A 12528-nucleotide genomic window follows, 5' to 3' on the forward strand; every position below is an offset into this window, starting at 1 on the left:
TAGGGTAGGTTGTATGTTAGTTTAAGAATTTTATTTTGTTGTCTTTGTATTCTTGTTATGTCTGTCTTCTATAAAAGTAATGTGACCTCACTGAGGTTACCCGTGCCGAGGACAATAAAGTTTTTTTTTTAATGTGAGAATATACAAAGAAGACTATATACTGAAAGAAATAACTAAATGTTCAGACAGTTTTAAACACTACGTGATTATTTAAAACCAAAATTTAAATTAAATATGTTTAGAATTTACACGTTCCAATTCAAACTAAATTAAATATAATCCGGGTAAAATAATGATAATAATGATGGGAAGCTAAATTTATCTTCAATTTTATTTAAGTTAAATTGCGTTTTCTGCATGAAAAATATAATATGTTTACATTTTTTTTTCTAACCATGTCTATTTACCGGTTACCGACGAAGATACTTTGAATTTTCATACAAATATACACACTTTCATTCTTAAATATCGATATTAGTTTATACCGTCTCCGTATATACCGATGAAGAAAGCGTTCATAATCGCGGCCCTGAATTGACTAGAGAAAAGGATTGTTTTGTGCTGATTTTGTTTGATTTATTTATTCGTTTTTTCTATTACTCTAGTCATCTGTTTTTATTCGTATAATGTTATTTAGTTTTCTTATTTGCCTACACAGCTCTATTTATAAAACCTTTTAATATTTAATATTTATATATATATATGGTTACACGAAAAAAGAATTATGTCCAAAAAATTACTCGATGATTATCCTCTAAAAAGCGATTTATCGGGTTTTTCGTACCCATTATGAATTTTCAGTAAGAAAAGAGTAATTTTAGTAATAAATATTCTTCGGAATAGGGCAAACACCTGTAAGGAATTCGATTTTACTGTTTCGCGTTTTCTGGTAACCTAGCAACAAACCTACAAAGAACACAACCTACATATTATCAAACCTCGACCAACCACAACAGCTCGAATAAAAATTGTACTATTAGAACCTTGTTCCGCATAATATATTGTTTGCATTTAAGTTTCTTCCTGCTTACCCACGCGCTGTTGTCTGGGTTTATCAACGCGCAACGTAATGACAGATTATAACTGTCACAAATTAATCATTTAAGTACTACGGATACCAATCTAAAAGTGTAAGAATCCAAGTCATTCTCTTAGTGAGTAGTTTATGAAAAATCCATAAAACAACATAAACGTCAAATTGTATATTTCTGATACTCTGCCGTTTGGATTCCATTCTAAGGTGGTGGATTAGGGGTGACCACGTGACTTGTGTAGTTAAAATATCAAACAGCTGATAATTGAGTTTAAAATCTTAAGGTCAAACTGCACTGGAGCGTCACTTTACGGCGTTTCGCACACGAAATATTATTTTCACTGTTTTGTATTAAACTCCGTACAAAATTTTGTCGCGTAGCGCCGCTGAAGTGCAGAGACGCTGTTGTGATGTTTGACATTCAGCGGGTAAATTTTCAAAATTAATTATGATTGTTTTTTTTTGTACCTCTTAATTATAATATACTTATACTTTATTTAATTTAAGAAAAACTTGGTCATTCGTATTTAATATTTAAACATAGACCTTTAAACGTAAAAAACACCGATTAAGTTTTTACAAAGAATGTCCATTATTGAATGTTACAAAAAAATCTAAATAAAAAAACCGTTAAAAAAATCGCAAAAATAATATACAAGTTTTATCTTACCTACTTATTAATTTGGAGACATTCATCAAAAAGTAGTCAACCCCTTTCTTTTAATAGAGTGAATTAAAATAGTATATACACTGCATTCGAATGTTTAATAAACCGATGTTTAAATTTATTACAACAGAGAGGGAAAACATTTTTGAGAAGGGAATATGGGAGTCTAGGCATTTACAAGGCTTATGACCGGTCGTTGGCTGGTTCAAGTGGCCACTTTACACACTGTGTAACATTCACCATTCTGCCTATGTTTGAACATCCACATTTCCTCAACTCTTCCATATGTTGACTTTTGTGAAGTAAAAGAGCTGAAACCTTTATCATGTGGGTGAGATTCATCCGGCTGTACCAATTCACCTACTAGGCAACCACCAATTTCTGAACTTTTTCTTATACCGGTTAGTTTAAGAAAAATATTTTGAGTATGTCCAAGACAGGCTGAAAAAAGTCAACAAACGGAACATCGAGGAAATGTGGATGTTTTGACATAGGCAGGATGGTGAATGTTACACAGTGTGTAAAGTGGCCATTAAAACCAGCCAATAACACGTCATAAACCTTGTAAATGCCTAGGCTTCCATATTTCCTTTAATTTTTTTTCCTCTCCCTTGCAACAAATTCAAATTATTTAACTGAGTGTCTGTTTCGGTTTCCGCCAAAATTAGAACAAAAGCCGAAAGTCTGTTCCAGTTTCGGCTGAACATCTTGTTTCGTTCGGTCACTAATATACATTTATTATTCCAAGTAAATAAAGTAATCATCATCATTACCTTTCCGCACCTAATAGTGCATAGGGCACTGCATTGGTACACCAATTGCAGCGTATCTAGATCATTCTTGTTACATGAAGGTAACATGATCAGTCTTACGCTTCAGGTACCAGTCTAGGGACTATGAAATATTATAGCGAGAAAACGTCCTTTTAAATAAATATTTCATATCAACCATGTCGGGAATCGAACCCGAGACCGCTTTCATTGTATTCAAACGCGCCGACCATTAAACCACGAGACCGAAAATAATAGAATAATTTAATATAGAACATGGAAAAAAATATTGCTACGCTTGTTTTTTTTTCACGATATTGGGTATAAGTATTCGAATAAAAACTCTCATCACTATCATCGTCCCTTTATCTGCACCCAGTGCTGCGTAGTTCGATCATCTGTTGCATGAATGTAATGTGATTAGGCTTACGCTTTAGGCGCCAGTCCAAGAACAACGAAATATTGCAATTCAAAAAACCTTAGAAATATTGATTTTATGTCCATCCTGCCAGGAATTGAACCCAGAACCTCAAGTATGGTAGGCGAACGCGAGTTTAAACATCAATATAGGCATATTGGTAAACCAACATTGTTTTGAGTTTGTTCAAATTTGGATGGATGGACAGACAGAAGAGCCGAAGGAATGTAGATGTACAAATATAGGCAGAATGGTGAATGTTACACAGTGTGTAAAGTGGCCACTTAAACCAGCCAATGACAGGTCGTAAGCCCTGTGGATGCCTAGACTTCTATATTCTCTTCTGTAAAATGTGCTTCATGTCTGTTGTGATATGTTAATATAGGGAAATGTTACACAATGGGTCACTTGAACCCGCCAATGACAGGTCAAGTTCTAGACATCCATGTTTCCTCCTCAAAAATGTTGTTCCTCTCTGTCGCAACAAATTTAGATCGTAATAACTAACTGCCTAGGAAGGAAATTCAGCCTGTCTACAAAATATTGTAGATTTATTTTCAATTGTGTGTGAAGTGAAATCCAATTTTCTTTACGAAAATCTGAAGTATCCACGTCATAAACCTGTAATTAAATACGCGATTTTTTTTTTCAATTCAAATATTCAACTTTTTATACATAAAACTCGATTTTACTTTAAACTGAAGATAGCGGTGTTAACATTCCATTGTAATCGTGGTCCTGGGACCATTAGTAATATTGTAATGCATAAACAAATATTTAATGGAAACTATGTCGGGAATCTGAATTTTTTTTTTCTATGATTTATTTTGTTGCCCTTTAATAATAAGGAATATTTTTGTCTTTTTAAGAATAAAATATATTTCCTTTTTTAATTACTATAAAAAAACCATATTATCTTTTACAGAATATTTTATTTTTTCTTTCTTCTGTTATTCAAAAATATTTATTTATTAAAGGAGCAAAAATTCATTAACATTTTCTTGTATACCCACGAACAGGCCATGCCTTTGTGGGATTTTTGTTTACTATTTTTCTATTAATATGTATTTCATTGATATGTAATTATGCTTTATTTTTTTAATACTCTGTTTTATTATTATTATGTTAATTGTAAAAAAACAAAAAAAAAAAAAAAAACGACCCTTAAATCTCTAGCACGGTAGGAAAACGCTCTATCCACTCGAATCTCGTGTATGATATCACATAAGTCTACATATAATACAAGGCACGATATTATCTCTTATTTTAAAAAAATAATTACATCATATTTTGCTATAGCAGGCATCATTAAGTTTATAAATTATGAGAAAAAGATTATTAAATGTAGTTATGCGTATGTGTATTTTTTTGTTTTTAAATATCTGTATTTCTAAATATCTCAAATTTCGCTTGATTTTACACGACGTTACAGCACCGTTTCCAGAGAATTTTTTTGCAGTCTTTTAAGAGAGATTTATTGCAGTCTTTTAAGATAGATTTTTTGCAGTCTTTTAAGATAGATTTTTTGCGGTCTTTTAAGAACATCACGTTAGATTGGTTAGATTTGTTAGCACCCTGACATTTCATGATCACATAGAGGCAATCAGTGGTAAAGCATTGAACATTTTAGGATTCGTTCTGCGTACGGCCAGGGTTTTCGAAAATGCCCGCGTACTGAGAACTCTCGACTCTCAACTCCTTGGTGCGAAGTAGACTCGAGAGTGAAAGTACTCTCTTCTGATAGAGAAAATCCAAAAGAAGCTTCTCAGATATCTCTAGATGAGAGAGTGCGGGTTATCCTTGGCTCAACCCGACCGAGTTTCTCCAGGGTATGCTTGGCTACATCAGTTTTGAGACTCGAAGGAATGTGTATTTGACGACTCATTTTTATCGATTGTTACGCGGTATGGTCGATAATTCTGAAATTATGATAAGCGATGGTTTGTATTTTCTTAATAATTACCTAAGACTGTGTCAGCATAGATTGTTTCATATTACAATATACAGGACCAACCTGCCGATGGTTACGCCTGTTGGAAGGGCTATCGCTATGCTGAACAACATAGCTCTAGATGTTGACCTGTTCCAAATATTCGAAGGGGTTTTCCGGAGCAGGATTCCCCTACTACTTGGACAAGAGTCTCCTTTATGTATTTTTTTTCTTTTTATAAAACGTGCGTCTTGAATTTAAGTTTTCAATGAGTATGTTGTTTATCAAATAAATAAATTTAATTTGAGTTGAATTAACCACGTGTTGGACTACAATAGAACTAATATTTTTTATTTATTTATAGGGAATGTATTCGTCTATAGCAGCGTGCATTGTAGGAGGGTTGGTAGTGAGGGCTACCACATTGCAAGCCGCTGGGATCTCTCCTATCGGGCGCAGATGCGGCCAACTTGTGTGTGCGCCCCTAGACTACTGCTCAGAGGGAGTCTGTGAACCCTGTGAGGGCATATGTAGTTCGGAAAACCATAACTTCGACTCGGACTTATGCTTCAAAGATTGTCAGAGTGAGTACCGAATTATTACAATATTTGCCGACACGCGCGCGCGCCCGGACCAGATGGGTCGCGGGAGGCCACTGGGCCAACGAAAACTCGCCGATTCGACTACTGCTCCAGTTCCTTGATCCGGGTTGTGAATCCGGACCCGAGACGGTGTCTCGCCAGCAGCGGTAGGTCCCTGCGCCTCGTCGTAAGACGAATACAGGGACCGAGCACCTGGCTACAGCCTCGATCCGCGCGGCGTTCGCTCCTGAGGGGGCACTAGCGTTGTCGGGGAAGGCCGCGGTCAGGGGCCGTCGCGAAGATGCCGCCGTCCCTGGTGATCGCCCGCACCCTCCTTCAGCTCGGAGGCCTGCAGCGCAGAACCTCGTGAGATAACTCCGTCTGGAGCCTGGCTTGCGCGGCGGTCTGCAAGCAGGAGGAACCGTCGGTCAGGATCTAGACGTGGTCAGTCACAACTGCAGGGCGGGGCGCTCGACGATCTTCAGGTTCGGAGCGGAGCGGGCGAAGGTGACGACTTGACTAGTAAATAAAACAGAGTAGAGAAAAACTTAATATTTATTGTAACAAGTTGCAATCATTTATCAGATTGTACCGTGTCACAGTGGGTCACGAAAAAGTGTGTGTTTTAAAGGTTTTTTACTTTTTCTTACACAACATTACATGGAAGAAAAAATGCATAATTTTAAATAAATGTGTAAAAGTTTCTAGTTGATCAATAATGTCATGTGTAAGCGTAGAAAAAACTTTCCTTTATTAACGCATTGGCACAAAAGACTAGATTTACCTGGATTTAATGAGCATAAAAATTACAATAATTGCGGAATTAATTCGTGTAAAACCAAATAGGTAAAAAATATCAAATCTTTTGATTTCCTCAAATAGAGCTTGCCAAGCTTGATCTAATAAATTTCCTAAAATATTGAATTTAATTTTCAACTCGATTCTGACTGGATTAAATTCCACAAATATTATCTGATAAAATTCATCATTTAAACGATATAAAAAATAGTTAAAAATAAATATTAAATTGGTGTCCGACACAACTATTATTTCGTCATGATCGTAGAACAACGACGCATGTGATTCAACTTCTCTTGAATATATATAAGCGTAAAACTAATCATCTTACCTACATCTTACAAAAAAGATCAAGATACACTGCAATTGGTGTACTTATGCAGTGCCCTATGCACCATTAGATCCGGAAAAGAAATGATGATGATAATTACATGAGAGCGGTTTAATTTGTTTTTGACACTATGTCACAACTTGATAAGTGCGAAGGTATATAACTTGATACTTGGGTTAGTTATATGAATATTTATATTTTTTAATGCCTAGAAAAAATGCCTCTAAAAAAAGTATTTTCAAGATCAAATATAAAAAAAGTAAACGACGCATTTTCGAACGCCCGTCGTTGTTCTACGATCCCGACGATTTGTTTACGTTTTCCGGAATGAAAAGGGTAAGAATGAAATAAAACCACAACCCAAGAAATGTTTTCGAGTCAATGGCTTAGGTGAAAATCCTGAAAAGAAAATTAAGGGGCGATTGGTCCGCCTTGTGGCGGTGCATTACCTGTTATGCCTGAGGTCCAGGGTTCGATTCTCGGTACAGGCGATGTGAGATATTTATTTACTTGGTGGTTTTTTACAGTGTAATATTTCAAGATTATTAAAAACGACTTGTTTTGAATATTATGGATTCCCTTTCGTGCTGCTGCAGATATCCTAATCAATTTCTAAATACAGACTATGATCTTTTCCCTTTCCCCCTTATCTATGATTTCCGAATGGAGATTCTCGCTAATTTCCGTGGCCCTGTCGGATTTACAGATCTGTTGGATTCCAAAAAGATTTTAGAAGCTTTTAAAAAGTTTTGTAATCATTTTGGATTGATCATATCCAATAAATTTAATCCCAGCCAGAGAAGAGTTAACTTTTCTCATTTTTTTCAATCCATATTATGTACTTCTAGATTACCTTAATTCAGAAAAACGGTGCTAAGGCTACCATATTACAGAGAGCTACTTCAGCCAGCTTCTCTCGTTCAGCAAGGAGCGATGTGTCCATGTATGCGGACACCGCCGAGGAGACTTATGTCTTCAGATACGATGTGCGATGAGTGGAGAGACTGGTGGGCAAGCTGTGTAATATTTCATTTGCTCGATTGGGAATGGATCGCTGTGGTAGAATGTGGAATAACCGGTGAAAAGGGCCATTTTATTTTCTAGTTCACAAATAATTTACATTTTTGGAGACAGCCGAGTCCCAACCCCAAGTCATTAGCTGGTTGATGACAGTTCATTAGCCCTGTAGTGCCTAGACATTTATATTTTCTTCTCTAAAATGTTCTACATCTCTGTTATAATCTGTTAATCTTGATATCTCCCTTGGGAGTGAAATATAAATTATTTTTGTAAAATAAATGTAATAATCCGTAAGGGTTAATAAATAAATTAAAAAAAAAAAAAACAGTCTTGTCCTATACAAACCTTGGGATAAACCCAAAATATTATTGACTGATACCTACGTATTATATATTCTCGTATAATAAAATATATACTCGTATGTTCATTATTATATTATTATATTTTTGTACCTTTTACCTTTTACATTATTTTTATGTTACTTTTTTCTTTTCTTATTCTTTAAATTTAAATTTATCTTGTTTCTATTAACTTTATTTTTATATTTTTATTTTATTTGCAAGTTTGTAAGTGCCTAACAATTGTTAATTGCTTTTATTTTGATACTGATAATGTACTTAATCGATATCTTACTCCACTGTGGAAAATTTTTATTGACTGTTTTCACAATTTTCGTTCATATGTATTCTTATTTTTTTTAATACAATATATGTAAAAACTGTTTTTTTTTCCCAAATAAAAATAAATAAATAAATAAGTATTATTAGTGTGTCAGTGCCTGTCCGCGAACCAAGTAAACACAAATTTCCACCGTGTTAGTAGGCACATTAGAATATTTTATTTAAAAACGTTCCGCGATGCACACATAAGAAAAGGTTTACAAAGATTTGTATGGACTGTACATAAATAATATTATCTACGTTACGCCAGTAAAAAAAATATGGGAAACTATTGCTGGTTTTCATCTCACAGACGCAGGCCGCGGGTCGCAGGCACCGTGGCGTTTGAATTAAACAGGTTACATAAAATAAACCTCTCCGCGGTGATTCATCGCAAAACCATGCGAGAGTTCGTGACAAGTCTTCTGTTTGGTCGAGCCACGGAGTAAAATGATACAAACTGTGTATTTCACTCGTCGGATAAAACATCTGAATTTTCTACTACAATGCATTTTTTGCATTACCCTTGTGATTCAAAACACCGCATGGCTCTCGTTTATCGTACATCGTAGTAGGTATACGCGTTTCGACAAAGATACCTACGCGAAATGAATTCCTCGGTTATCGTAATGTCATGAAGTCACTATCTAAGCAAAGACCTTCGTAGCGGAATAAACGGGTGATTTAACTAACAGAAGAGATGCCATAAGCCCTGCGTAGACTTTCATAATTAAGGAAGTTCTCCATCTCTGCGGACATATCTGTCAAACCAGTAATGAATGCAATTTTGCTAGTATTATAAGAATTTTCAGCAGATAATTTAATTTTGTATGTAAATAATCTAGCATTAAGGAGTTTAAAATTGATCAAAAATCGAAAAAAGTACTTGTACATTTTAAAGAAACAAACAGTCGACAACAATATAATAATTTTTTTTTAAATACGGTTTAAAGACAGACCAGCGAAGTTTCTAAATAAAAATCATACATATTATCAAATTGTGTTACAACAATTATGTGTTTATGTGTATTTGTGTGAGAGAAAGTGTAGACGTGTGTTTATGTGTATTAGTGTGGGAGTAAGTGTTCAGGTGTGCGCATCATTAAATAGTAAGTGGGATCGTACGGCAGCCAGAAATAATAAGTTTTAATTTATTGTTAAATAAATTAAGGGGCATGTAAAATATATCAATCGATGAAAATAAAACATTATAGTTAAAGCAAGAACGATAGAGGAAAGAGTGTTGTGCATAATTAGTGCTACAGACTGGCAGATGGAATAAATACTTATTTCTTGTCACGCGAAAGGGGACATTAAGATTAATTTTGGTGAGTAGGTTTAAAGAGTTTACATTATTATTTAATCATTTATGTAAATAGCATAATTCAGATACAGTGCGTCTATTTTCAAGGGTAAAAAGTTCATTTTGTTTTGCAGATTGGCTGTAAGTATTAAGCGTTTTATTGTTTTTATAATCTAGGTATTTCAAAAATTTTCGTTGAACATTTTCAATCCTTTCTATGTTTGTTATGTATTGTGGGCTCCACACGACGGATGCAAACTCCAAATTACTGCGTACAAAATTGTTTTCTCGGAAAAAAATTGTCCAAATTAATCTAAATGACTCCCGAGGGGGTGAAATTGTATACGAACATTTGGACAAACTCAAATATTGTAATGAAACCAACTGGTCCAAGAAGAAGTTTAAAAATTGAAAAATTGTTTTCAGGCGTTGCCTAGTATGCGAAATAATTCAGTAAGATGAATCTCTTCACAACAATAAAGGTTTCAGCTCTTTAATTTCACTAAAATCAACAAATGGAACAATTGAAGAAATATGGATGTTCAAACTAGGCAAAATGGTGAATGTTACACAGTGTGTAAAATGGCCACTTAAACCAGCCGATGACAGGTCATAAGCCCTGTAAATGCCTTGACTTCCATATTCCCTTATTTAAGGTATTCTCCATCCCTGTTGTAATTTGTTAATCTTAATAACTCCCGAAGGGGTGAAATCCAGTCTTTTGTCTACGAACATTTGGACAAACTCAAATATTGTAACTAACTAAATTTTCATGAACACAAGTCTCTTAAATTTTTTGGGTTTTTTAATAGAGCTACATCCTATTTTGAAAACATTTTAACTCTAAAAACACTTTACTGCTCATTGGTTCGTCCCATTCTTGAATACGCCTCCGTAATATGGTATCCTTCATATTTTACTCATATAAATCGCATAGAATCAGTTCAGCATAAATTTATAAGAAAAATTGCATACAAACAAGTCATCACAAGAGATAACTATAACTGTACCGACATGGAACTTTTCCTGAATATATCCAGTCTCTCACAACGTCGATTTAATGCAGATTTAATTTGCAATGTTCCTTCACGTAGACACAGAAATAATGAAATTCTGTTCCACGGTCATCATAAGACTAATTATGGTTTCCATGCGCCCTACCCAGAATGATTAGATTTGTAAATGAAAATCAAGATTTTAATTGTTTTGATTGTAAATTGAGTTTTTTTACAAATAGACTAAAAAAATATTCCCAATAAATTTACTGGATATTTATAGAATTAACCTGAATTCCAAATGCCTGTCTAATGTATTAACTTGTCTTTGCTACTCTTTGTTGTATTGATTTTATTATTTGTTACTGTATTATTATTGTTTTTTGTAATACGATTTGTTTATATTGGACATTGTCTGTAAATTTGCTAAATAAATCAATAAAATAAATAAGTTATTACGTGTAAAATAGCCAAAACCTTTTATATGCCTAATTGGAAGATCTAAATGCACTGAGTTATAATCAAATATATTAGATACTTTGAAATTAGGTTCCGAAAAATGAGCGTTGTCGTGTGAACATTGCTATGCAAAACGTGTAGTAGAGTAAAAAAAACTAATTATCAATACCGGTTTACTATGAATTCAAAGCTGCCCTTTTACGCTGCTTCTCGTTTATTGACAACACTGACTACAAACATCCGATTCCGGAACTTAGGTTGAATGGAACACAAGACTGGTGCTTAGTACTGCATCTAGTGTATACATATATATCAATGTCTAAAGGTAGAAAAATGTTTCTTTATTTTGTGTCGAACATTGAGTAATTTTAAAAGGGGTATTATTCCTTTGTATTTATAGCGCGGTATAGCGCGTATTTAGTACGTATTTTTACGTACCAAATACGCGCTATACCGCGCTATAAAAGTGTTCACAGACACAGTTTCAGATGAAAAGTAGTTAATACATACTAGTCCCACCTTGTATTTTGCAAACAAAATAAATTAATGTGCGTAAAAATCTCTAAGTCAGTCGATAAATCAATATTCCAATATGTTTAGTGACTCACGGTGTATGTAAATACAACAGTATCATGTTGATTTCATCTCACGTGTATTTTCTTCACATCTGACTCATCTTATTGAAGGTGATCAAAAGAAGGTTTTTTTATTTATTATTTAAACACCTTGTCTTTTGTAATAATAAATGAGGAAACGGTTGAAATATTTTTCAGTATTTATAATAAATCTTTAGGTGTTAATTATTAATCATAATTACGTCATTTATATTTTTTCAGACTACCTTCAAGAGAAGATATATGCCAAGGGGAATGAAGATCTTACTGCTCTCAAAGGTGATAATTTTTAAAAACTCATGCTATCCTGTCTTATCTTAGTTTTTTTTAATCGCATAAAATATATACTATACTAGTTAAACTACAACTTTCTTATTATTATTACTTATGTATGATAGCAAATAAGTTTTGCAATTGTATTTTATATTCGAATACATCATGTTTGTGTTTGCGAAATATATTTCTCCAATAAAAGTAGACAGGTTTTCAACTTTGTTTAGGACAAAGGCCAAACCGAAATTTCGGCCAAAGTTATTTTATTAGTTTTAATGTGTTTTTAACCAATTACGTAGGTCTTATACACATTGTGACAAAATTACTGCCCCATTGGGTGTTTGCGATTTAAATACTTTTGCTCGAATATGTATATGACCTACGTAATTCGATAAACACATTTAAAATAGTAAAACCTCTTTTTCGTGATTGCGGTTAGAAGCCTTTGTTCTGAACACAGTCGATTTATATTCATATACTGCGATGGGCGCTCTCGGGTAAAAATCCTAAAAAAAGAAATCGAGTGGAGAAAAACTATGTCTTATAATGTAGTGAAAAGCGCGTTTGCCTACCATGCTTGAGGTCTCGGGTTCCATTCGTGGAAAGGTCAACATGAAATATTTGTTTGTAAAGTGCTTATTCATCGTAATATTTTACTATCCTTGGACTGGGACCTG

General features: G+C 34.0%; 1 protein-coding gene across 1 annotated transcript in view; it reads left to right on the forward strand.

The window, feature by feature from the left end:
- The window catches only part of grnd (grindelwald), a 38120-nt gene that overhangs the window by 10473 nt on the left and 15119 nt on the right, over positions 1–12528 (forward strand). The window contains exons 2-3 of the mRNA XM_088233103.1: positions 5183–5402; positions 11801–11857. Coding sequence (XP_088089229.1) covers positions 5186–5402; positions 11801–11857 — 274 coding nt within the window. The 5' untranslated portion in view covers positions 5183–5185. The remainder of the gene's footprint in view (positions 1–5182; positions 5403–11800; positions 11858–12528) is intronic.

The sequence above is a fragment of the Micrasema longulum genome, unplaced genomic scaffold (assembly GCF_059751315.1).
Source record: "Micrasema longulum isolate JH-2025_06_02 unplaced genomic scaffold, ASM5975131v1 h1tg001056l, whole genome shotgun sequence".
NCBI classification, from domain to species: Eukaryota; Metazoa; Arthropoda; class Insecta; order Trichoptera; family Brachycentridae; genus Micrasema; species Micrasema longulum.